Source organism: Felis catus, chromosome C1 (genome assembly GCF_018350175.1).
Source record: "Felis catus isolate Fca126 chromosome C1, F.catus_Fca126_mat1.0, whole genome shotgun sequence".
Classification (NCBI taxonomy): domain Eukaryota; kingdom Metazoa; phylum Chordata; class Mammalia; order Carnivora; family Felidae; genus Felis; species Felis catus.
The window spans coordinates 51,381,429-51,409,016 of NC_058375.1; the positions used below are offsets into that span (position 1 = coordinate 51,381,429).

At 36.9% G+C, this 27,588-nt stretch overlaps 1 protein-coding gene across 9 annotated transcripts in view; it reads right to left on the reverse strand.

Annotated features, from left to right (window-relative positions):
- Positions 1-27,588, reverse strand: part of DOCK7 (dedicator of cytokinesis 7) — a 227,551-nt gene that overhangs the window by 171,209 nt on the left and 28,754 nt on the right. For all 9 annotated transcript variants that reach the window (XM_045035944.1, XM_045035942.1, XM_045035945.1 and 6 more), the window contains exons 3-9: positions 19,136-19,311; positions 18,879-18,947; positions 14,154-14,283; positions 13,850-14,062; positions 13,420-13,505; positions 5,096-5,162; positions 3,526-3,675 (exon numbers count right to left, since the gene is read on the reverse strand). In XM_045035944.1, coding sequence (XP_044891879.1) covers positions 3,526-3,675; positions 5,096-5,162; positions 13,420-13,505; positions 13,850-14,062; positions 14,154-14,283; positions 18,879-18,947; positions 19,136-19,311 — 891 coding nt within the window. The remainder of the gene's footprint in view (positions 1-3,525; positions 3,676-5,095; positions 5,163-13,419; positions 13,506-13,849; positions 14,063-14,153; positions 14,284-18,878; positions 18,948-19,135; positions 19,312-27,588) is intronic.

Here is a 27,588-nt window from a genome sequence, read left to right on the forward strand (position 1 = left end):
CCATGAACTTTGAGATCATTACCTGAGCCGAAGTCGGACGCTTAACCAACTGAGCCACCCAGGAGTTCCAGCAATGTAAATGAATTTAAAACTGTTGCATACAGCAGTATAATCACACAATCATGTAGCAAGTCACAAAATATATATAATGTTGGATCCTATTAACATAGTGTTCAAAAACAAGCAAAAATTTTGAGGGGAAAAAAAAAGGAGCGGTGAATGGTACATGGGCAGTTTCTGGGATTCTGGTAACATTTTGTTTCTTAACATGGGTGGGTGGTAACATAATGCATTTATTTGGGGATAATTCATTAAATCATGTATTTATGACTTTTGTGTATTTTCTGTAATTATGTCACACCTCAATAAAAAATTAAATTAAATTAAGCTTATTCTGTTATCATTACCTTATTGTAACCCACGTTTTTCTTCATCTATTTGTGGGTTTCTTTCAAAGAGCTTTGTTTTTGTTCTCTAAAATGTCAGTCTTCCATAAACAATAATCCAAACACAATGATATTACCCCTTCACCTATTTACCAGAAAGTATGCTAATAAACAGGACACAAAAATGAGCAAGGAAGACCTAATCCTGGCTGAGCCAGAATTCCCGTATCTCAGACAGTGATAGATTGCACTTAATAGCCCCAATTCTTCACCCTTCCTTTACCCCCCTCACTGCTACCTGACACTGGAATTCCTCTGAATAAAGACGCCAAGTATATATCCTAACTTCTTGCTTTTGTGTTCTGTCATATGATTTGTCTTGGCCAATACAATGTTAGCCTGTGTGATGCAACCAAGGGCTTGAAAAGTGCCTGTGCAGGGGGGTCTGCTCTTTGGCATTTCTGCAATTACCATGAGAATAAACCAAGTTAGCCTGCTAGAAAAGCAATACACAAAGAAGCACAGCTCCAGCTGAATCAAATGAGCCCCAACCAACCAAAAGACGGTTTCAGGAGCACAGCCACCTCGAGGAGAGTACAACCTACATCAACTGACCACCAGACAACTTGGATGCGTGACCTAAACAAACGTTTGTTGTTGCATGCCACTGGGATTTTCTCTTTCTGTTCTTGAATAGCAGGAGCTCACCAATACACAGATCAATGGCATTTTTCCTCTCAAGAAACAAAAACATCCTGCTGCACCACAAGTGATTCAGCAAAACCTCCTAAATACATCTCCTTTAAATTTTTAATAATATTTTAACTTGTTCATTTTTTTGAAATTACAGGGAAGTCATTTTCTATGTATATACATATTTTTATGTGCATATATATTCTACACAATTGAGATCATTCCATAGAGAGTTTTGTGCCAGACTTATTTTTCACTGAATGTTATATCACACATGCGTTTCTATATCATTAAAATTTCTTCCAGAGGCACCTGGGTGGCTCAGTCGGTTAAGCGGCCGACTTCGGCTCAGGTCATGATCTCGCGGTCCGTGAGTTCGAGCCCCGTGTCGGGCTCTGTGCTGACAGCTCAGAGCCTGAAGCCTGTTTCAGATTCTGTGTCTCCCTCTCTCTGACCCTCCCCCGTTCATGCTCTGTCTCTCTCTGTCTCAAAAATAAATAAACATTAAAAAAAAAAAAATTCTTCCAAATAGTGGTTTTATTTGCCATAGTATCCCATCATATGAATGTACATTGATTTATCTCCCTATTTACTCATATTGAACATTTACAATGTTTCTTATCCTTAATCCTATCTAAACTGTTCACTCTCAACCAAATCTTGTCACTAAATAATCTCATTTTCATGCAGTCAATATTCGAACCATCAGCTGTATCTTTTCATCTCGTTTCCTTAAATATGTTCTATTTTTATGAAAATGTACTATTTTCCCATGTAAAGGTACTTGTATATACAGTATTTCTCAACTGTATTAATATTTAGAACTTTATTCTGAGTTTCTGAAGACCACTGCTGCTAAATCTGTGCTTGTAGGATTCATTGCAGCTAAGATCTATTTTAAGCTGAATTCAATGGGAATGTGTCGACAAATTAGGACATTATTCCTGTGGGTAAACAGGATTCATTCCGTGACAATCCACTTTATAACCTTATTGTAAAATTCATTACTTTTTATAATTTTATATAAATAAAGATAAAATGATTAATGAATATATTTTAAGCTTCTTTCAAGTCAAGGTCAAGTTATAGTAAATTATTCCTCAACTTAAGCTAAGCAGCTTCATAATATTCAGATTTTAGAATTCATAATCCTTATTCAGTTTTTGTGTTTATTTTGCTTTGTTTATTTCAAATTTTTAATTTAAATGTCAGTCACTTAATACATAGGATAATATTAGCTTCAGGAGTGGAATTTAGAGATTCATCACTTATATAAAACACCCCGTGCTTATCACAGTAACTGCCCTTCTTAATACCTGTCACCCATTTAACCCATCCCTCAGTCCAACTCCCCTCCAGCAACCCTTAGTATGTTTTCTATAGTTAAGAGTCTGCTTTACAGTTGGCCTCGTTTTTTATTCTTCCCTATGTTTGTAATCCTTATTCTTTTTTTTTTTTTTCAAAGTTTATTTATTTTTGGGACAGAGAGAGACAGAGCATGAACGGGGGAGGGGCAGAGAGAGAGGGAGACACAGAATCAGAAACAGGCTCCAGGCTCTGAGCCATCAGCCCAGAGCCGGACGCGGGGCTCGAACTCACGGACCGCGAGATCGTGACCTGGCTGAAGTCGGACGCTTAACCGACTGCGCCACCCAGGCGCCCCTGTAATCCTTATTCTTAATTGGAGGACAGTCAAATCATAATGTTCCATGACCTCAATGATTTAGATATTAGTATTTATATAATTTAGAAACTGAGTGATAACATCATAATAAAGCTCCTATGATACTTAATTTTATATGCCAACTTGGGTAGGCTATAATGCCCAGTTATTTGATCAAACCTACCTAGATGTTCCTGTAAAGGTATTTTTTAGAGGTGATCAGCATTTAAATCAGTAGAGTAAGGCAGACTACCCTCTCCACAATGTGAGTGTGCCTCATCCAATCAGGTGAAGGCCTTGAGACCAAAGATGGAAATTTCCCAAAGAAGTAATTTTCAAGACTGCAACACAGAAACCCTGCCTGAGTCTCCAGTCTGCTGCCCAATTCAGACTCAAGACTACAATACCAACTCTTACCTGAATTCCAGCCTGCCAACCCCCTACACATTTCAAATTTGCCAGCCCCCACAATCACACAAGCCAATTCTTTAAAATCAGTCAATCTCTACCTGTATGTGTGTACATACATGTGTGTGTATTTCCAGATTACTGATCTGTTTCTCTGGAGAACCCTAATAGAGTTCCCACTCAAAAAAAAAAAGAAAAAAACTTAGGTAGTTTTTTTTAGGTAGACTACAGTCTACATCCAGTATTGTGTTAAGAAGTTTTAAGACAAAAAAAATACACGAAGATAAAATCCTTACCCTTAAAAACCTTGTGATATTAATAGGGAGACAAATATACAGACACTACACAAACTAATTTATTTAACATTACTCTTACCTTTATTACAAGAAAAACATCTTGGGAAGGATAAGTGATAGAAAAAATAGCTGATCTTGCCAAAGTGGTAATGGCAGCAGGTGGTACATGGGGACGTAATAATCCTTTCATCTGCTCAGAATTAAGGTCAAAATAAAAGTTTTCTGAAATCTAAAAAAAAAAAACAAAACAAAAATTCACATATTAAATTTTAAAATCTGTACATTTTGCAAATATCAAGCATACTCAGTCTTAAAATATTACAGATATTACAACATTACACTAACATACTGTATATCATATATTTCATTGACCAATCTTTATATGTCTAAATAAAAGCAAAAAGAAATATACAAAACTATCTGAGAAATATACAAGAAATATATTCTAAAGAACTCTATCCCAAGCTCTTTTGATTAGAAATGTAACCTGTAATAAAGTACACAAAGAAATTATTGAGATGAATTACCTCAAATTGAGAATTAAAAGAATTATACAAATAATATTTTAGCGAATTTGATTTAGCAAATACAAGTTGCTGGGGCAGAGTTCCACAGCAGAAATCTATAATATGTTGACAGTAGAAGTCACTGAAAGTAGTTAGTTTCTACCACACATTAAGCTTAGAATATTAAGAAATCCTGTATGAGGGGCTCCTGGGTGGTTTGGTCACTTGAGCATCCAATTTTGGCTCAGATCATGATCTCACAGTTCATGGCTTCAAGCCCCACCTCAGGCTTTGCACTGACAGCACGGAGTCTCCTTCAGATTCTCTGAGTCCCTCTCTCTCTGCCCCTTCGCTATTTGTGCCCTCTTTCTTTCTCTCTCTCTCTTTCCCTCTCAAAAAATAAACATTATTTAAAAAATGCTGCATGAGATAGCCCTCTGAAAGACTCCTAAGTGTAATAAAGATACAATGGTAAAACTAAAGCAGTATTTAAGATAAAAGACTTCAAGCATATATAAATGATCTTTTTAGCTAGTGTGAATTTTTAAATCACATCAACAAAACTTCATAATGATTCTAATCCTTTATACATTATTTGCCTAAAATGCTTTTCTTGTATTAACTTTTTCTTAATTTTAAAGAAAGTTGCTTCTGCTATTTGCTTTTGGAATTCTTTCAATTAAATAAAAACTAGGTATCAACTAAACTATTTTATAGTAAGAAAATATGTTTAACAAGTCTTAATAAATTAAATTTCTATTTTCTTTTGAAAAGATCCATATTTAGGGGCGACTGTATGGGTAGTAAGTTAAGCATCTGGCTCTTGGTTTTAGCTCAGGTCATGATCTCAGAGTTCATGAGTTCAAGCCCCAAGTTGGGCTTTCTGCTGTCAGCACAGAGCCTACTTGGGATTCTCTCTCTCTCCCTTTCCCTCTGCCTCTCCTCTGCTCATTCTCCCTCTCTCTCTCTCTCTCTCTCTCTCTCTCTCTCTCTCTCTCTCTCGATAAATAAACTTTAATAAATAAAAATAAATAATCATGTTTAACAATTCTCAAAAAATTATTACTTATAAAACAACTTGAAAACAAGTTTCTGAAACCTAGGAATGTGACAGAAGACTATGTTCAAATCATACAATCTTACCTTTTTCTTTTCCTTGACATCATATAAAGCCAAACTTGCAAAAATAGGTTCAATTTCAATCTCAAACCTTTAAGAAAAAAAGCAATTAGTTTAACATTTCTACATCTGTGCTATACCATCTATGCTACCCCTCTTTCTGAAACACTTTTGCAAGTGTATCTTTCAGTCTAATCAACCACTACTTCCATTAGGTAATTTCATATATTCAATGTGAAAAACTAAGAAAACACATTAAAAATTTCAGAGAAGAACAGGAGCATACAAAATTCCACCACATGGAGAGAACCAAAATTAACAGTTTCAGTGCCTATCCGTCTAGACTTTTGTCTATGTATAATTGCACTTGGTAAATGGATTTATTTTTTAACATTTATTTACTTTTGAGAGAAAGAGACAGAGTGTGAGTGGGAAAGGAGCAGAGAGAGAGGGAGACACAGAATCCAAAGCAGGCTCCAGGCTCTGAGCTGTCAGCACAGAACCCAACACGTGGCTCAGGGCTTAAACCCACAAGCCGTGAGATCATGACCTGAGCTGAAGTCGGACGCCTGACCGACTGGACCACCCAGGTGCCCCAACTGGATTTTTTTTTTAAATGAAGTGTGTCACTGTATATTTAGTAGTCTGCTTTCTCAACTTCATATTTTATGGGTATATTTCCCTGTCATAAATATTAATCTAACCATGCTTTTTAATGTTCAAATACAAATTTTCACTATATGAATATGTAAAAATGTATTTTATAACTGTATGCTTAAATCAAGATGTCTAATTTCATTTCCAAGAACTTGACTTACATACGGTAAACACTTAGTAACTATTTGCTGAATAAAATAATATGTGGGGCACCTGGGTACTCAGTCAAATACCCAACTCTTCATTTCAACTCAGGTCATGATCTCACAGTTGTGAGGTCAAACCCCATGTTGGGCTCCACACTGAGCATGGAGCCTGTTTGGGATTCTCTCTCTATCTCTTTCTGTCTCTCCCCCACGACTGCACGTTCTAGCTCTCTCTCTCTCTCTCTCTCAAAATAAATGAATTAATTAAAAATATTTTTAAAAAGGGAATAATATGTAACATGAGGTTAACTAAAACTCTAGAGCAGTGATCCTCAATAAAGGATGATTTTTCCCCCAATAGGACATTTGGCAATGTCTGGAAGCATTTTAAGTTATCATTACTGCAGGAATATTACTGATATTTAGTGAGTAGAGAGGCCAGGGCTGTGGCTAAACATTCTGCATTGTAGAGGAGAGCCTCTGACAACAAAGAATTATCCAGACAAAAATGTCAGTAGTGCCAAGGTTATAAAAACCCTGTTCTACATTGTTCATTTTTTTTTTTTTTTTTTTTTTTTTTTTTGTCATGAGAGTATCAAAGTCTTTACAGGAGATAACACACAGTCGCATTTGGTTGAGTTGAATGAAGGGGGATTCACAAAGATTCCGATAAGATTTAGGAAAACAACTAGAGAGAATACAATTCTCTGGAGACAACAATCGCAGGGAGTCATTACCAATCCTTGACCTAAAGGAGACCTTAGAAGTGGTAAACCAAAACTGAGAAAGAACAGGTATACAAGGGGCTTTCACAGAAACACTGGCTTTTGGAGGAGAAGGCAACCAATCAACATGACCTAGCAGGGAATGAGTAAAAGGATATAAGTAAATACCACTGATTTCACTCTCTTCCATCCTCTGACTTCTGCTGATGTCTCTCTTAGCAGAACCCAACCCAGAAGCCAAAAGAATAGAAATTTTGGTGATACTGTCTACATGCCTCAACCTCTACAAAGCCTACTGTACAAACTCTCTAACACTTGTTACTGTCACTCTTTCTGATTCTGCAACTTCAGTCGGTATCTGTTATCACACTGGACTTTTAATATGCATCTTAATCTATTTATGACCACACAGACACTCTCTTTTGGACCATTTTTCTATTTTTTGTTTGGCAGTTTCCTCATCTATTTATACTTCTTTATGCATTCTGTATACAGATGCTTTGTCAAGTGAATGTATTGAAAACATCTTCTCCCTCTGTATGACAGAGAAAGATAGAGAAACAGAGAGACACAGATATCCAACTGTTCTGCCAATTTATTGAAAAGATTACCTTTCCCAACTGTCTATATAGTTGTCTCCCCTTATCTGCAAAAAATATGTTCTAACACCTACCATGGATGCCTGAAACCTTGTAGACAGTACTGAAACCCATATATACAATGTTTTTTCCAATGCATACGCTACCTGTGATAAAGTTTAATTTATACTTTAGGCACAGTAAGAGATTAACAACAATAACTAATGACAAAACAGAACAACTATAACAACATACTTTAATAAAAGATATGTGAATGCAGTCTCTCTCGCTCTCTCTCTCTCAAAATACTTTACTGTATTATATTAATCCTCCTTTTCCTTACAATGATATGACCTGATAAAATGTCTACATATGAAATCAACTGAGGTAAATAACACAGACATTGTGACATAGAGTTATGCTATTACTGATCTTCTGATAAGTCAGAAGGATCATCATCTGCGCCTGGACAGCAGTTGACCACTGGTAACTGAATACATGGAGAAGAGGGGGGCTACTGTAGTGCCACTGTAATTGTAAATCAAAAATACACACATAGGTCTATTTTTTAGCCCTAGTCCATTGGACTAATTTTCTAATTGTATGTCAGTGCTATATTGTCTTCATTAGCTTCCGTCTTAGGTAATTAGCTTACTGTAGCTTTATACTAAGTATTAATACCTATTTTGTTTTGTAAACTACTTCAAAACTTCCCTGCCTCCTTTCAGCCCTTTGCATTTTCATATAAATTTTAGATTCAGATAAAATAAGCAAAAATGGATCAAAGATAAGAGAAATGTTAACTGCTTATTCAGAAAACGAGTATCCTATTTTGTAATTTAGCACCATAAAATTCATGCATAATAACTTTCTCTATGATATTCTTGGACAGTATTTAAAGATCCCTATTGTTAGTATGATGAACAAAGGTTAAAAGTCTTGAGGAAACAACAAGTGTGCTTCACATTAAGAAAAGCTACTAATGCATGACAAGAATATTTTAAATGAGATACATGATTTCATTTTTTTCTTTAATGTTTCAAAAGCCTCTTCCATTATACAAAGGGACTGCCATGGTTGCATTTTTTTTTTCTTTTCTGTTTTTAAATGTATACCTCTCATACATTCAGTATGAAAACTTAAAAAACGCATACTATGCTACTCCCAGGCAACCAAACATACACGTGCTTGAGTTTGTCAAGAAATACTATTTGAGCACCAGATACTCAATGCAAGTGCACCAAGCTGCAAAAAAGGTTGCTTTTTTCCCCACTGTTAAGTGCTCGTTTATTTGAAATGTTGAGAATTCAAAAAACACTTTTTAAAAAGGCAATTTCTTAAAATACTTATTTCTTTTGAGAGAGCAGGAGAGGGGTAAAGACAGCGGGAGAGAGAGAATCCCAAGCAGGCTCTGCGCTGTCAGTGGAGAGCCCGACATAGGACTTGATCTCACAAGTTGCAAGATCAGGACCTGAACTAAAATCAAGAGTCAGGTGCTTAACCGACTGAGCTGCACCGGCGCTCCAAAAAAGCAATTTTTAATCACTCCAAGGCCTACCAAAACACACTACTGACAAAATTAGGGTGAGACCCTAAGCCAAAAAGACTGGTGTCTTTATAAAAAGAAAAAAAAACACCAGAGAACTTTCTCTCTTCATGCAGGAACAAAGAAAAGGTCATATCGGGGAACAAGAAGAAGATGGCCATCTACAAGCCAGGAAGAGAAGTCTCATCAGAAACCAATCCTACCAACACCCTGAACTTCAACTTCCACTCTCCAGCACTGTGAGAAAATAAATTTCTGTTGTTTAAGCTACCTAGTCTATGGTATTTTATTATGGTAGTTGGAACAAACTAATACAGGTATGAAGTTTCTCTCTGGGGTGATGAATATGTTCCAGAATTAGTCACAGCAATAGTTGTACAACTCTGAATTTACTAAAAACCACTGATGTTAGACTTCCACGGAAGATGGTGGAGTAGGAAGACCCTAAGCTCACCTCTTCCCATAGATAACACCCACATAAGTGTAAATAACCCAACCCAAAGACTGGCAGAACAGACTCTCCACAGCTAAATGTAGAGAAGAGGCCACATCAAAGGAAGGAGGAAGAGCAGGTGAGGAGCTAAATGAACCCACAGGACCATCCACAGGAGGGAAGGAAACAGTAAATGCAGAAACAAAATGAGACTCTCACTAAGCACCCCGGCACAGGGAACCCAGAGGGGCAGACTAATAACATGTGACTTTGAAAATCAGAGAGGCCAGGGGTGCCTGGGTGGCTCAGTCAGTTAAGCATCCGACTTTAGCTCAGGTTATCTCATGGTTCGTGAGTTCGAACCCTGTGTCGGGCTCTATGCTGACAGCTCAGAGCCTGGAGCCTGCTTCAGATTCTGTGTCTCCTTCTCTCTCTGCCTCTCCCCTGCTCATTCTCTCTCTCTCTCTCTCAAAATAAAATTTTTTTTAATTTTTTTTTTTTAAATCAGAGAGGCCAAATTTTGTGAGTTCTTACAGTGAGGCTAAACACCTCGAATTTTAAAAATCAGCCAGGAGGGCAAAATGAAACTGAGTTCCCACCCTTAATGAGACAGCACAACAAACAGTCCCTCAGATTTTACAGCACAGAAGTATCACCTTGAAAAATTCCTGGTGTATTCAGGAGGAAGATTTGTTTACTAATCTCAGAACATTGCTGGAGGGGCAGGGATCATTGAGAGACTTCTCCAGGAGCAAAGGAGCTGGTGGGTGCCTTTTCCCTCCCTGATGCCCCAACCTAAGTATCTGCAGGAACCAGCATACTGCCAACACCTGCACCTAAACTGCTAAGAGCACACCATGCCTCTGCATTCTCCTGCAGACCTGCCCCCTGCAATATCCCTTGGCAGAACCCATCCAAAGCGGTGCCACAAGCCTGACAGTGTGCAAGCAGCCCTGATAGGAGCCAACACTACTATAAAGCGACTCCTACCCTGGGAAGAGAGAAAAATAACCAAACATACCAGTCCCCCTGTGGCCCCAGCAGGGGGCTGGGGGCAGACAGCTGGTCTGACTGCAGGCCTTGTCCACCAACGAAAGCTTCTCAGGAGACAACATGGAAGGTGTCCGGCAGTTTGGTGCTGCTACATTTCTGGCAAATACCTGGTCTGACTCAACTTAAGCCCAAGGTGACCTTAGATTCACCCACTAACAACAAAGGGACAAAATCCTGTCCACAAGAGGCAAAGAGAATCATCAAAGATGACAAACTAAAGGCAAAAGCAGCTTAGCCCTGACAGGACACCTGAATGACACATAGGAGACCTCCTCAATCACCCAGGATCTGGTGAACAGGGGATACTACACTGCAGGGCATTACAAGACCTCTTCTTAAGGCCACTACTTGAAAGAGCAGGAGACATAGCCAACTTTCCTAACACACAAAAACAGACACATAGAGTTAGACAAAATGAGGAGACAGAGGAATTTGTCACAAATGAAAGAAACAGGACAAAAGAGAGCTAAACAAAACTGAAATAAGTCATATGCCTGACAGAGAATTTAAAGGAATGGTCATAAAGATACTCACAGAACTTGAGAAAAAGTGGAGGACCTCAGTGAGACCCATAACAAAGAGATAGAAAACATACAAAAGAACCAATCAGAGATGAAGAACTCAGTAACTAAAACTAAAAAGATGGAATAAATAGGAGACTAGAGGAAACAGAGGAAAGGATTAGTGACCTGGATTAGAGGATTAGAGGACTGAGAAATGGAAAGCAATCAAGCTGAAGAGGAGAGAGGGAAACAAAATAATAAAAAATGAAGACAGACTTAAGGAACTCAGCAGCACCATCCAGCATAATAACATTTGCATTACAGGAATCCCAGAAGAAGAGAAAGGAACAGGGACAGAAAATTTATTTGAAAAAATAATAGCTGAAAACTTCCCAAATCTGGGGAAGGAAACAGAAATTCAGATTGAGGAAGCACAGAGAGGCCCCAACAAAATCAACCCAAGGAGGTCCACACCAGACACATTGTAATTAAAATGGCAAAAAGCAGCGATAAAGCAGAGAATTTTAAAAACAGCAAAAGAAAAGAAAAGTTACATACATACAAGGAAAACTCCATAAGGCTACCAGCTGATTGTTCAGCAGAAACTTTGCAAGCCAAAGGGAATGGCAAGATATATTCAAAGTGCTGAAAGAAAAAAACCTGCAGCCAAGAACACTTTATCCAGCTATCATTAGAGTATCAGAATGAGAGTAAAGAGGTTCCCAGACAAATAACAGTTAAAGGAATTCATGACCACTAAACCAGCCCTACAAGAAATTTTAAAGGGGATTCTTTGAGAGGAAAGACCATAAGCAGGAATAAGAAAAGTAGGAAGCACAAAAGCAGCAGAATTAAATATATCTGTAAAACTCAGTCAAGGATCCACAAAATAAAAAGATGTAAAGTAGGATACCTTTTATAAACATAGGTGGGGGGGTGGTAAAGAATGGGTTCAAACTCAAGCAACTTAATATAGACTGCTTAGTCATAAGATGTTATACACAAACTTAATTGCAACCACAAATCAAAACCCAGTAACAGATATGCAAAAAATAAAGAGCTAGGGATCCAAGTATATCACTAAAGAAAGCTAGCAGGGGCGCCTGGGTGGCTTGGTCAGTTAAGCGTCCGACTTCAGCTCAGGTCATGATCTCATGGTCCGTGAGTTCAAGCCCCGCGTCAGGCTCTGTGCTGACAGCTCAGAGCCTGGAGCCTGTTTCAGGTTCTGTGTCTCGCTCTCTCTCTGCCCTTCCCCTGTTCATGCTCTGTCTCTCTCTGTCTCAAAAATAAATAAACGTTAAAAAAAAAAAAATTAAAAAAAAAAAAGAAAGCTAGCAAATCATGAAAGAAGTGAGCAAGAGAAGAAAGGAACAGAGAGAATATAATCCTAAGTGAAATAATTCAATCAGTGAAAGAGAAAATCCATATGATTTCACTCATATGTGGAATTAAAAAAAAAAACAAAAACAAACAAAAAGCCAGAAACCAAACTGTTAACTACAGAGGACAAACAGATAGTTACCAGAGGGGAGGTGGGTAGGGAAGGAGGATGGGTGAAATAGGAGAAGGGGTTAACTGTACACTTATCATGATGAGCAATAAATAATATACAAAACTGCTGAATCACTATATTGTACACCAGAAGATAATATAATACTGTATGTTAACTATATTGGAATTAAAATTTTTAAAGTAAATAAAAACAAATAAACCACTGACTTTAAAAGGGTGAATTTTATATTTAAATTATATCATAAGAAAGCTGTCAAAAAAAGCAAATAAAAAAACAAAAAAAGAATATGATATTCAAAAGACTCAATGCACTAAAGCTCTAACAACTTTCTAGATAAATCTAACTAAATACATAATGCCTTAGCTTTCAAAGGAAGAAAACTGCCTAAGTTATCCAGACACGGAAGTGGTCTGTCCCTATGAGTTGCTCCTTTTAGAAAGTTCTATGTATTAAAACTTCCTTTTTCTTAAGTCAGAACTGGTAATTAACCATAATATTAACATGATACAATGAAAACAGCATCGAGGTTTTTTTTTTTTTTTTTTTTCAGTTACTGGGTGCAAAACAGTGAGCATGCCAGTCAGTTCACTTCTGCTAATGCTTTTGAATCTTGATTTCCTCATTTGTAAAATGAAGAAAATAATATATACCTTATAGAATTACACTGAAGACAAGATGAGTTAAAATAGAGAAATTAAAATAAAATAAAGCACTTTGTGAAGAATATAAATTCAGGACATTATCACTTCGATGACGTTAGATCAGAAGTCATTTAACTTTTTTACATAAAGAAAAATATATAAACTCAGAATCTTCAAAACACCCACAAAGCCAACCATGTAGGCTTGTATAATCAAGTCTTTAAGGGAAAAGATACTTTGCCTTTATATTCCCCAAGCCAAGTACAGTGTCTGGTAAACACAAGAAATTCAGCAAATTTTTGTTCAAGTTTTAAGACTAATTATATAGCTGTGACAAAAAGTCATCTTCACCTGTGAGCCAAAAATGTTCTTAAAACTTACCTTCATACAATAGTTTTAATGCTTAGTAGCATTTAAAATTACATACAGAAGAACAATACTTCTCAAAAGGACACAAATACAAAGCATAAAATCTACTAGGATTTTGTTATACTAATACTCAAAATGTTATTTGAAAAATAAAAGCTATACAGTAAACAAAATAAATACTCACTTGAGTGATAAACATTTTACAAGAAGTCTTTGACCAAAATGCTCTTTGGGCACATCAGGAACACTAAGTCGTTCTATTGGCTCTTCCTACAAATTGACAAGCAATACTAAAATGAACATTCTTATCATATGTCAACCCTTTATAATTTTCTAAAAACTTATTTTATTAATCTAATACTTTTAGTCTTCACAACTGAGCAAAGAAAATAAGGACCAATTTACCCTCAAAGAGAACTCATTAGATCCTAAATGTGCTCAATTCATAGAAATTATATTGTTATATATTAAGCATAATATATATATTTCATTTACTAAAAGTTATACCTATGTTTCAGTTGTTTTATTTCCTATATTATTAGAATACTTTATGTGATATTCCCAAAATATCTATCTTAATAATCATCTGCTTCTTTATATATAAACATCTATACCTCATCTGGTGATGGGTGCAGAGCAAAGAGTTCCTTGTGACGGTTTGATTTCCTTTGGTCATCATTCTGACGGTCTATTTCTTCATTGGGTGTTCGATCAAGTAAATTAGGAAGCAGAGCATCAGGAAGTGAATTTTTCAAGTCAAAAATACTGCAGGCCCAGCTACCCCTTGGAGTATCATCTATTGACATTGAACGTCTTTTAAGATCATCCTGCCGTGCAAAACATTAAATATATTAAGAAATTAAAAAACAAACTACTTTAAAATAATTTCTTGTAATAATTTAAAAATAAAAGTATTACTTGCTCATCCTGGTAGTTGTTGCCATCTGGAGCTTCATCAGATTCAAAGACCTGTTTTGGCAAACCTTTTTGCCTTTCTTTCTGTTTATCTAATGTATTAGGATTAAATCCTGTTCCCAGTTTATGATATCTATTTAAAATAAAATAGTTAAATACATATCAGTTTTTGGAAATTTTTCATTTTCATCACGATGTAATAAGCCCACTGTTCTCTGTATTGCTTCTTTACATTAATAAGGATACATCCCAGCAGTTTTGATTGTGTCAAACATTTAACTAGAGTGATCGATCAGGAAGACTTCCATTCACAGTTCCTTTATTTCAACTAGAAAACAGATAATGAGATTCCAGAAGTAAATTATATTCTCCTTCTTTCCATGGGAACCATGTATATATAACTTAAGCTGTACTTTCAATTCAGAGTTGTACTTTCAATTCAGAGAACTTTTTTCTTTTCAGTAAAAAGAAAGAATGAGAAACCAGGTTAAAGAATAAAATGAGAGAGTAGAAAATATGTATTACATTCATAACAATGTAAATTTTTTAAAGGCAGAAAAATATAAAGCACTGAATCTTAAAATTTCAAATTGCCAAAAAAGTTCCTATATCTCATTATGTATAAATGATCTTAAACAAGCCAAAACTGCAGACTTTAAAAAAATGTTTTTAATGTTTATTTTTATTTTTGAGAGAGTGAGAGACAGAGTGCAAGTGGGGGAAGGTCAGAGAGAGAGAGGGAGACAAAGAATTTGAAACAGGCTCTAGGCTCTGAGCTGACACAGGTTTAAACTCAGGAACAGGGAGATCATGACCTGAGCCGAAGTTGGATGCTCAACCGACTGAGCCACCCGGGTGCCCCTAAGGCTGCAGACTTTTAAAATGAAAACAGCAAGATCTCCACCACTGCATACATATATTACGTAACATATATTGTTCTAAGTCTAATACATTCTAAGTCTAACAATATATTCTACGTAACATTCTACATAACAATATATGTTACGTAATATATGTATTAGACTTAGAATAACTCTGAAATTAATGTAACCTTCTTGCCTAAAAACCCAATATCCAAGAGCATTCAACAGACACCAAGATCCAAGAGCAATTACTGTTCCACACTCCATATAGCCCAACTGGGGAAAATTTTAATTGGAGCAAAAACAATTATGATTACCAGAGGATGATATGGTTTTTGCCACCAGTGAATTTATGAAATAGTAAGGAATCACACTTGACATGAATCATTCATATTGTGTCTTGTTGCTAAAGATATTAAAATAGCAGCTACACGATCATATCACTGCATAATCACAAAATAAAAGACAGCATTTTCCTCTGGAAGAACTAAAATAACAATATTCAGTGTAATAACATAAAAGGTATTACTCAAAAGCAGATGTTTTACTCTTTCATGAAATTTTTAAAGTGCCTTAATTTGTGAAGTTGCATGTCCAAGCTGCTCTAATAAAAGAAATGTGTTGCATTCTGCCTCCTTTATGTCCTAAAAAATTAATTGACAGTATAAAATTCAAAAGAGCTGAGAATGACATGATTCATGATCAATACTCTTTTTTCTTAAAGCTTTTTTTTTAAGTTTATTTATTTATTTTGAGAGAGAGAGAGAGAGAGAGAGAGAGAGAGAGAGAGAGAGAGAGAGACCCAAGCAAGCTCTATGCTGTCAACGCAGAGCGCAACACGGGGCTGGAACTCATGAACTATGAGATCATGACCTGAGCCGAAACTAAGAGTCAGATGCTTAACCAGCTGAGCCACCCAGGTGCCCCAAACAATACTCTTATAAATTAACACTCTGACCTCCGGCTGGTTGCTATGATAAGGCCCTACAGGATTACCCATCCAACCCCATACACACACCACCATTGTTATGACCTCATATCTCAGCATTCTCTCCCTCATTTATTCTATTCCAGTCACATTGACCTCTTTGCTATTCTTTGAACACCCCTAGCACGCTTCCAGTATGGAGCCTTTGCATATGCTGTTCTCCCCTCTGCCTAATACATTCCTGAAATCCAAAGGGCTCACTTCCTTACTCCCTTCAGGTCTTGGCTCAAATTCACCTTATTAGTAAGGTCTCTTCTGATTAGTTCTACAAAGTAGGAAATTCAGCCCCTCTTCTTGGCTCTCCCCATCCCCCTTACCCTACGTTTTTTTTCTCCATAAGAGTTACCTCCACCATACCTTTTGGCTTACTATTCCACCCTTTGGTCATGATGTCCACTTTGCCAATAAGACCATCTGCTGAGTTTTTTATATGTTTTCGCTGAATAAAATATTAATTTCCAAAGATAACTAGTTGATTTTTACACGATTACCATATCCTTTCATGTCTCCTTGAGGATATATATATGTTTTAATGTTTATTTATATTTGAGAGAGAGAAAGAGAGACAGTGCACGAGCAGGGGAGGAGCAGAGAGATGGACACAGAATCCAAAGCAGGCACCAGGCTCTGAGCTGTCAGCACAGAGCCCGGTGCAGGGCTCACACTTACGAGCCGTGAGATCATGACCTGAGCTGAAGGTGGACATTCAACTCACTGAGCCACCCAGGCGCCGCTCTATTGCCAACTTTCAATTGTTAGTTCTGTTATTTGTAGTTTGATAATTCTTTTGAAGCATGCTGATCTTCATCAAATAGTTGGCAATTTTGGGTTCTGTGTTCATTTTTAAATTTATAACCTCATATCTGTCTGGAAATACTGTATCTGCCTTGCTCACCCCATATCCAGTGGTTGTGGAGAAGAAGCAAATCATGCTGCCAGGCAGAATCTGGCAGTATCTACTTTTCCGGGTATGAAGGGTTCCTTCTTCTTCCATGGCATGCCCACCCTGGCCACTATATTAACAGCTCAAGACCCATAATAGATGCTCTAAAAATGAGGCAGATACCTCTGCAGCAGCCACGCCTGTATAAACAGGGTACAGGGGATTTCAAAGTAACCGAATGTCAAACAGTTGCCCGAGGTCTCCCTTCCATTGCCTCAATTCACTGTTTCTGAGCTTAAAGTGCTACCAAGGCTTCTTCATATATCTTCTCCTTAGATTATTCTGCATTATGGTTTCCTCTTATGTTCCAATCACACCTATCTTCTATCTTTCAGGGATACTTTAAAACTTGTAGTCCAATAAAAGTACCCCCTTTGCCATTTACTATACCGCCAATAATAAATAATATCTGATGTAACAGAAAAAATGTAAGCATTAGAATCTGATGCTCCTAGCTTCTAATCTTGGCTATCCTATTTTCTGGTTGTGGGACCTCAAAGACATTACTTAACTGCTCTGAGCCTGAACAATCTTATCTGTTGGAAACTTAACTGAGATAAAGTGCCCAATAAAATGCCCTACACATAGTAAGTACCCAAAAATGTTAACTACCTTACCTCTTTGTCTAAACCAAGGTCAGCACCCCATGATGAGAGTTAAGTAGCAGATTCCATGATTCTGAGATTAATGTGTATATTATATTAAGATTTCTGATTAGAAGTTTTCAACATACATGCATAGAAGTAAAGATTTTTGAGTTATTTGACAGAGAAACAGTTTTATTCACTAATAAATCTAGTTATTGAAATCCTTATCAAAATTGTAAGTTCATAAAAACAGCTCTTCTTTATAAAAGGTAACAGACTGGCTTTTATTAGGTCACACTAAAACTAAAAAGCATGTCAGCAGTATCCCCAAGTGATGCTTAACATAATATTAAACCCAGTGAAATAAGACAGCAGCCATAAGGACAAAACAATAAGCAAAGGATACATCACTGTTGCTAGTACAAGTTAGCACAGATAACTTCATTTTTGAAAACTATGTCATAACAGAATTCTCCACTACTTCAGTCATTATATTTCCTTTAGAAAAATAAAATAAGGCTAAGAATTTTCAGTAGGATGACTTTTAATTATGCAAATTAAAATTAGCAAAGGAAACTTTTATTTCTTAATCTGATTTGATATCTCAAACACCATCCATTAGAAAAATAAACTTTGTGGGAGAACAAAACATTATTTTTTTTAAATATTTACCTGATTAGACATACAGGTCAAGGATCTATAAATATTTAGTTAATAAAGGGTAGAGGCCTTTCAAACAGCTTGATCTAGAAAACAGGCTATTCAATTTAACTTAACTATTTAAGTTTCAACAAACTGGATTCTTTTTGAGAAATACAAATTATTCATCAATACCTACCCATGAATTCCCAAAAGAATTAGACTATAAGTTATTATAATTATATATTATTAGTTATTAATGACCTATGGTAATACAGAAATACTACTGACAAACATATTGTTTTACAAGAAAAGTAAGTGAAGTAAGCAGCAGTAATTGCAGAACTCCTAAGCAGAACATATCTATAAACAAAAGGTTCTTCTTGCTTCTTCAACTGTTTTTTCAAATGAATTTTCAGGTCTCATAATTTTTTTTTTTTAAGTTTTATTTATGTTTGAGAGAGAGCAAGTGGGAGAGGGACAGAGGAGGGTCTGAAGAGGGACAGAGGAGGGTCTGCATTGACAGCAGCAAGCCCAATGTGGGGCTTGAATTCATGAACCAGGAGATTATGACCTGAGCTGAAGTCAGAAGCTCAACCAACTAAGCCACCCAGGTGCTCCAGGTCTCATAATTATTATTAATCTACTTTAATACATTTATACATCCTACTCAGTATTTTTTAATGTTATAATAAATATATGACTTACTTTCTGATCACAATTGCCCAGTCTTCTGTATAACTTCTTATACAATCTCTAACATGTGGATCCATTTCACTATTTCAAAAAAGAAAATACATTAGTAATTTAGTAAGGAAAGCATTGATGTCTGTGAATTTGGTTGCTGCAGTTCATGGTCATATAACAGGAAACACCACCACCACAAGAAATATGACCCAAGTAAAATCAAGAAAGGTAATCTTTCCAGTTACACTAAAATCAAAAATAGGTATATGTCTCCTTACCTTTCTTCAGGTACAGCTGAAACAAGGGTTCTACAGTCCCTAGGACTATAAACAACTTCAATGTCATCTGGAGGGAATTCAATCAAATCCCTTAAAGGCCCAGAATCCACAGCTAAAGGATGAGTAATGAGGTATTCTTCCAAATCCACCGGATCCACTGCTTCAGTAAGGGGCACCTATTTTATAAAGAGGGGTGGGTGTGAGAGGTGAGTAGAAAAGAAGAGGTGGATGTGAAAATTTTACACTTCAAGCAAAAGAAATTTATTATTTTAAAAAATACACATTTTTGTAGTCATTTCTAAACGTTACTTCTAAAATGTCAGCAGAGGGGCACCTGGGTGGCTCAGTCTATTAAGCACCAGACTCTTGTTTTCAGCTCAGGTCATGAACTCACAGTTTCTGAGATCGAGCCCCATAATGGACTCTGTGCTGACAGCTCGGATCCCGTTTGGGCTCGCTCTCTCTCTGCCCCTCCCCCACTCACACACGTGCATGCATACACACACACTGTGTCTCTCTCAAAATAAATAAATAAACATTTTTAAAAATATAATAATGGGTACTTGGGTAGCTCAGTCAGTTGAGCATCTGACTTCAGCTCAGGTCACGATCTCACGGTTGGTAAGTTTGACCCTGGCATGGGGCTTGCCACTGTCTGCGCAGAGCCTGCTTCAGATCCTCTGTTCCCCTCTCACTCTGCCCCTCCCTCACTCATGCTCTGTCTCTCAAAAATAAACATAAAAAAAAAAGAGGGTAAAATAAAATGTCAGCAGAAGTTCAGCCAGATGCACTAAAGAAACCACAAAGTGTTGGCCACCTTCTACTTGTTTATTGTTTGGGTCATACTATAATCTTCTGGCTTAGATTTTGCCCATTCCCCTCACATAAAATTGGTAAAGATAATTAACAGTTTTAGAATACAGTGACAAAATGCTCTTCAGAAGGATTCTTTTTTTGTTTTTTATATCTTTGAAATTGTCATTGCTAAGTTTCTAAGCAGCGCTTTTACCTTATTGGTTGTTATTGTTAATCATTCTAGTAAAACTACATAAATCAGTCTGTGGTAGGCTGAAAATGGTCCTCCAAAGATCTCCACATCCCAACCCATGGACCTTAGATGACAAAAAATAAAAAATAAATACAAATAAAAGGGTATTTGAAAATATGATTAAGGATCTTAAAATGGGGATATTATTCTGGACTATATGAGTGGGTCCTAAGTGCAATCATATATATCTTCATATGAAGACAGAGGCTATTTGGACCACACAGAGGAGAAAGCCATATGAAGACACAGCAAAGAGAAATTTGAAGATTCTGGCCTTAGACAGAAGTGATACGGCCTCAAGCAGCCACCAAAATCTGAATGAGGCAAGGAACTGATTCTGAAGGAAGCCTCTGAAGGGAGTGTATATAACTTCACCAAAACCTTGATTTCTGCCCACTGATATCAGGATCTGGACTCCAGTACTGTGAGAGAATAAACTTCTGTTGTTTTAAGCCACACAGTTTGTGGTAATTTGTTCCAGCAGCCACAGGAAACTAATAGTAAAAGTATCTATTAGCAATAATAGAATATTCTCGGAATTCCTTAGCCACAATGAAATTATACTTTTTAATAAGATACTCTACTTCCTATCTGATACAAGAAAAAATTTTCAAGCAAAACCATGAAGAATTATATAACAAATGTGCAGTTGTAGAACAATGAAAATATGAACATGTAATTTCACAGGATGTTCAACTGGATAAAAACACTGAGACTTGCAGGTATATGTTACTAAATAGAGGTGCATTAATCTATGCTGCTTTGGACTGAACAACTAGCAACAGGTAAAGCAACATTTTAAAGACAGTTAAGTAAAACAATAAATAACTAGCATATCATAAACACTCAAAGACAGTAGCTATTATTATCATTACATGTGTTTTCATTCAAACTCTCCTAAACCCTGTAAGCTAGAGATAATCAGTATTTCAATTCTAGAAATAAAGGCATTTGTGCTCAAAGAAGTCAAACTCCTGAAAATAAAGGAGCCACAAATGACAGAGCAAATTTTTAAAATGCGTCTTCAAGGGGTGCCTAGCTGGCTCAGTTGGTAGAGCAGGCAACTCTCAATCTCAGGGTTGTGAGTTCAAGCCCCAGATTGGGCATGGAGTCTACTTAAAAAAAGCGGGGGGGGGGGGGTCTTCAAGTTCTTAAATTCAGGGGTTTTTTCTCATAAGGATCCTATCTTACCTATACCTATTCTCTCAAGTACATAATATACTATCATGGTGTTCTTAATACAGGGAAAGAAGCAATTCAATAGGGAAATGGAATATTTTTCAACCAAATTGCTGAAAAAACTGGATATCTATATTGGGGGGAATGAATCTCCATCCTTACATCACAATATACTCAAACTGAGATGGATCATAGACATAAATATAAATACTAAAACCATAAAACTGCTAGAAGGAAACATAGGAGAACATCTTCATGATTTGGGAGTAAGCAAAAGTTTCTTAGACACGACATAGAAATAATCATAAAAGAAAAATCTGATATATCTAAAGACAATTAAGAAAATGAACAGACAAGCCCCACTGAGAGAAAATATTCACAAAACTTATTTAACAAGAGATTGGTGTCTAGAATATATGAAGAAGTCCTACATCTCGGGGCGCCTGGGTGGCTCAGTTGGTTGAGCTTCCGACTTCGGCTCAGGTCATGATCTCACAGTTTGTGAGTTCGGCCCCATGTCGGGCTCTGTGCTAACAGATCGGAGCCTGGAGACTGCTTCGGATTTTGCATCTCCCTCTCTCTCTGACCCTCCCCTGTTCATGCTCTGTCTCTCTCTCTCTCTCAAAAATAAATAAACATTAAAAAAAATTTTTTTTAGTATAAAAAAAAAAAGAAGTCCTACATCTCAATAATAACAGAACAAACCACCTCTCAAATGGGGGAGAAAAGCTGATAAGACATTCACAAAGGAAGATAGAGGAATGGCCAGTTAGCACATAAAAAAGTGTTAAACACTCAAAGTCACAAAAGACACACTTCCACTTCCTGGCAGATGGAGTAGACATATTTTTCCCTATTCTTCCCACTAATTAAAACTACAAATCCTGGACAGTCTATATAAAATAAACATCAGAAGACTCCAAGGGCAGCTGACTGGCTCAGTCAGTTACACGTCCGACTCCTGGTTTCGGCTCAGGTCATAATCTCACAGTTTCATGAGTTTGAGCCCAGTGTTGGTCTCTGTGCTGGCAGTGCGGAGCCTGCTTGGGATTCTCTCTCTTTCCCTCTCTCTCTGCCCCTCCCCTATTCATGCACAGTCTATCTCGGAATAAATAAACTGAAAAAAAAAAAAAAAAAAAAAAAAAAAGACTGTATGGGGCCCCTGAGTGGCTCAGTTGGTTAAAAGCTTCTGACTTCAGCTCAGGTAATGATCTCATGGTTCGTGGGTTCGAGCCCCACATTAGACTCTGTGCTGACGGCTCAGAGCCGGGAGTCTGCTTCAGCTTCTGTGTCTCCCTCTCACTTTTTTCCCCTCCCCTGCTCATACCCTGTCTGTCTGTCTCTTTTTCTCTTTCTAAAATAAACATTTTTTTCAAGACTCTAAAAGGTAGAGAAAAAGGCAAATCAGCAGGGATCTTGGAATGCAAGGAATGGCACAACAGTGGGTTACCTAAAATTTCTTTTTGCCTTATGTACTCCAGACTTGTAGCTAGAAAAGCTCACAAACCAGAAACACCAAAAAAGATGATGCAAGCTGGGGTTAGCGGAAGCCCCAACAAAATCCTGTTCTTCCCAGCCAAAGGACCAAGAAAGGGGCAACAAAGCAAAATAGAAAAGTTTTAGACAATAGTCACTCTACTGCAGCCAAACACAATGTGAAAAACTGTGGACCCACCCTATCTACACAAGCAAGGCCAAGTGGAAAGCTAGACTTCACCCTCACAAAGCTGTAACAAGGCATCCAACACTCCTCACCAAGCATGGTATCACAGAAATCAGAGGAGGGAACTAAGATTTTCATACCTCCTGGGAGGTATGAGCCTTCCACCCCCACAGTGTCAGTGGAGACCACATAGGGACTACTCATATGCAGTAATAACAAGGCACTTCTTCCTCTTACAAGGCACTTCTTCCTCTTACTGCTTATCTAAGGAGGTCTACATATAGTACAATAAAGGTAAAGGGATGGAAAGGTACATAAAATTTCTAGACTTCACCTAAATTGGTAAAATGTCAATACCAGTTTTGTGATTAAATTATGTGCATATAATATCTTAAGCAACCATTAAGGCTATACAAAGATACGCAATCAATAACACTACAGATAAATCAAAATGGAATTATAAAAAATGTTCAGGTAACCCACAGGAAGATTAAAAAAAAAACAGAAAAACAAAAAACAGAGAGAACAAACAAAAGTTAAAATGGCAGACTAAAGCCCTAGCAGAATAACAACATTAAATGTAAATGATCTACATACACCAATCAAAAGAGAATAACAGAATGAGTTTTAAAACATGACCCACCTGTATGGTGTACAAAATATTCACTTCAAATAAGACAATATAAGGAAGTTAAAATAGGGGAATGGAAAAAAATATACCATACCGACATTAATCAAAAGAAAGCAGAAGTCACTGTATTAGCATCAGTTAAGTAGACTTCAAAGCAAAGCAAAGCAAAGTAGTATATAAAAAGGGCCATTACCAGGGTGCCTGGGTAGCCCAGTCAGTTAAGCGTCTCTTGATCTCAGCTCAGGTCATGATCTCAGTTTGCAGAATGGAGCACAGAGCCTGCTTGGGATTCTTTCTCTCCCTCTCTCTCTCTCTGACCCTCCCTTCCTTGTGCCCGCTCTCTTTCTCTCTTTCTCAACATAAGTAAATAAACTTTAAAAAGGGGGGGAGGACATTATCTGATGATAATAGCTATGATCCAACATGAAGACACAGCAATCTTAAAGGTGTATGTACTAAATAACTATAAATTATGTGAAATAAAAACTAACAGAACTGAAAGGAAAAATAAGACATATCTACAATTATAACTGGAAACTTCAAGACATCTCTCTCTCGACAACTGATAGACAACCAAAGAGAAAACCAAGAAGGATATGGTAAAACTCAACAGCAACATCAACTAACAGGATTTAACTGACATTTATAGACCAGTCTACCCGATAACAACAGAATAAACACTCTTTTCAAAACCCCAAAAAGCGGGGCACCTGGGTGGCGCAGTTGGTTAAGCGTCCGACTTCAGCCAGGTCACAATCTCGCGGCCCGTGGGTTCGAGCCCCACGTCAGGCTCTGGGCTGACGGCTCAGAGCCTGGAGCCTGTTTCCGATTCTGTGTCTCCCTCTCTCTCTGCCCCTCCCCCATTCATGCTCTGTCTCTCTCTGTCCCAAAAATAAATAAACATTGAAAAAACAAAAACAAAAACAAAAAGCATAGAGGTGCCTGCATGGCTCAGTCAGTTAAGTGTCTGACTCTTGATTTCAGCTCAGGTCCTGATCTCAAGGTCATGAGATTGAGCCCCAGGAGAGATTCTCCTATCCCTCTCCCTCAGCCCCTCCCCTACTTGCTGTCTCTCTCACAGAATAAATAAACATAAAAAAAAAAAAAAGCCCAAAAAAGTATATACCAAGACAGACCATATCCTGAGGCATAAAACCAACCTCAACAAATTTAAAAGACCTGAAATCAGAGTGTATTCTCTGACCATAACATAATCAAATTAGAAATTAGCAACAGAAAGATAACAGGAAAATCTCCAAACACTTAGAAACTAAATAATACACTTCCAAATAACCTATGAGTCACACAAGTCTGAAAAGTGAAATTTAAAAAATATACTGAACTAAATGAAAATACATAATAAAATTTGTGGGATCAGGGAAATGCAACCAAAAACACAAGATACTAGTTCATATCCATCATTGGAAAACAAGTGCAGGAGAGGATATAAAGAAATTGGAAGCCATTTGAATGTTCCCAAAATATCATACCAAAAAAGAGAATTACCATATGATCTACTAATTCCATGTCTATGTACTCCACCCAAAAATTGCAAATCAAGATTCAGATTACTTGTATGCTCGTATTCATAGCAGCAATACTACCAACAGCCAAAAGGTGCAAACAACCCAATGTTCATCAACAGATGAATGGATAAACAAAATGTGATATACACATAAAATGGTATATTCTTCAGTCTTAACATGGATGAAACTTTGAAGCATTGCTGAGTGAAATACACCAGAGACAAAAAGACAAATATCATGTGATGGTACTTTACGTGGTACATAGAGGAGATAAATTTATAGAGACAGAAATAGAATAAATATAACTGAGGACTGGAAAGAGAGGGAAGCAGGGAGTTATTATTTCATGAGTACGAGGTGCCAGCTTGGGATAATGAAAAATTTCTGGCAATGGATAGTAGTAATAGTGGTGATAATTGCACAACATTGTGAATGTGCTTAATGCCACTGAATTGTATACCTAGAAATGGTTAAAATGATCAATTTTATGTTATGTATAGTTTACCACAATACAAATAGATACTATACAAAAAGATAGATAGATAGACAGATATAAAGACACACAGACAGACAGATTTAAGTGAACCTTTTTTTTAATCTTTTTAAGTCAATGCTTCTCTGCCCAGGTATTATTTGCAGGGCAGCACACCTTTCAGGATTCAAAGTGTCACAAACGACTATTCATCGAAAATAAAGACAAAATTTGGGATTCCTTGCATATGTCTAATTCAGAATTAATCTCCCCTCAAAGAATGACCAGCCATATCAAGAGTTAAGTCTTAGGGTAGGGGCCTCCTTACCCTACCCCTACCCCTAGACTTGGATCATGGAAACAAATTTATTTTTGATACAACTATCTCCCTTCTTTCTGATGCCCAGCAGAGACAGATGCTTGGGTTAGTCTTGGAATATGGTGATGAGCTGATTACAATTGTAAATTATTTTGCAAGGCTCCAAGGAAAGATCCTGTATTCACTGACCCAAGGCAAGAGACTGCAACATGATTTTATAAAAGAAAGTGGCTGGGCAATACCTAGGGTTAAAGGGTGATAAGAAGCAATAGTGAAACACTACAAAACCTCTCACAGGCAATGTTAAGATATTGTCTTATTTCAACAATCATTGTGTTGGAATTTGACATATTTAGTGTTAAGATCTCTTTCAATCCTTTCTGGTACACCATCAAAAGTTCTGGTATTTGATCAGAGATTGTTTTGGGCTGGGGCAGAGGAGGATACAAGGGTGATAAACTGAAGAGTTTCTTTTTGAGGTGATGAAAATGTTCTGAATTGACTGTGGAGATGGTTGCACATTTCTGTGAGTATATTAAATCCACTGATTTTGTCAATTAAATGGGTGAATTGTTTGGTATGTGAATTAAAACTCAATAAGGTTGTTAAAAAAAAAAACAGAATCTAATCAGTTATAGGAAATATAGAAGATAGAAGAACGAGTCTATAAGGGAAGAAATTTCAAAAAGGTTGAACCAGAATCTAATCAGTTACAGGAAATGATACAGAAACAAGTCTACAAAAAAGCAAACATAAAATCCGAAAGGCAGGCAATTCTATAAGACAACTAATTTGATTTTCTCAAGTCAATGGCATAAAATCAAAGTTAGAAGCTGGGGGAGGCAGGGGCACCTGAGTGTCTCAGTCAGTTAAGGATCTGACTCTTGGTTTTGGCTCAGGTCAAGATCTCACAGTTCATGAGTTCGAGTCCCACAAAAGGCTCTACACTGACACTCCAGAGCCTGCTTGGGATTTCTCTCTACCTCTCTCTCTGACCCTCCCCACTTTGCTCTCTCTCTTTCTCTCTCTCAAAAAAAATAAATAAATAAAAATTAAAAACTTAAAGAAGAAGATGAAGAAGAAGGAGAAGAAGATGAAGAAGAAGGAGAAGAAGAAGAAGAAGAAGAAGGAGGAGGAGGAGAAGAAGTAGTAGTAGTAGTAGTAGTCGTAGTTGTTGGGGGAGGGAGAAAATGCTTTGTTTGTTTTTGGTTTGGTTTTAACACAAGTGATCTAAGACCAAAATCCATCTATAAATTTTATGTGGATCTCCATTTGAATAAACCAACTATGAAGATATTTATGAGATAATCAAAGAACTTTAGCATGTACTGTATATAAGATGATACCAAGGAATTACTGTTAATTTTGTTAAGTGTGATAACAGCATTGTGGTTAAGTAAGAAAATAACAATGTCTACACTAGTCTATTTCTGTGTATGTTTAAAGATTCTCATAGTTTAAAAAAGTACTTTACCAGTGAGAATGCAAGAAGAAAAATTGCAGTCATCAAGCTCTGACAACCCTTTGAAGGAACTGTGTTGCAAAGAAGAGCAAAGATATACTGGAGGCTGGGGACAGGTAGAAATGTAGGGCAAAAAAGCAGGATTTTTTTTCA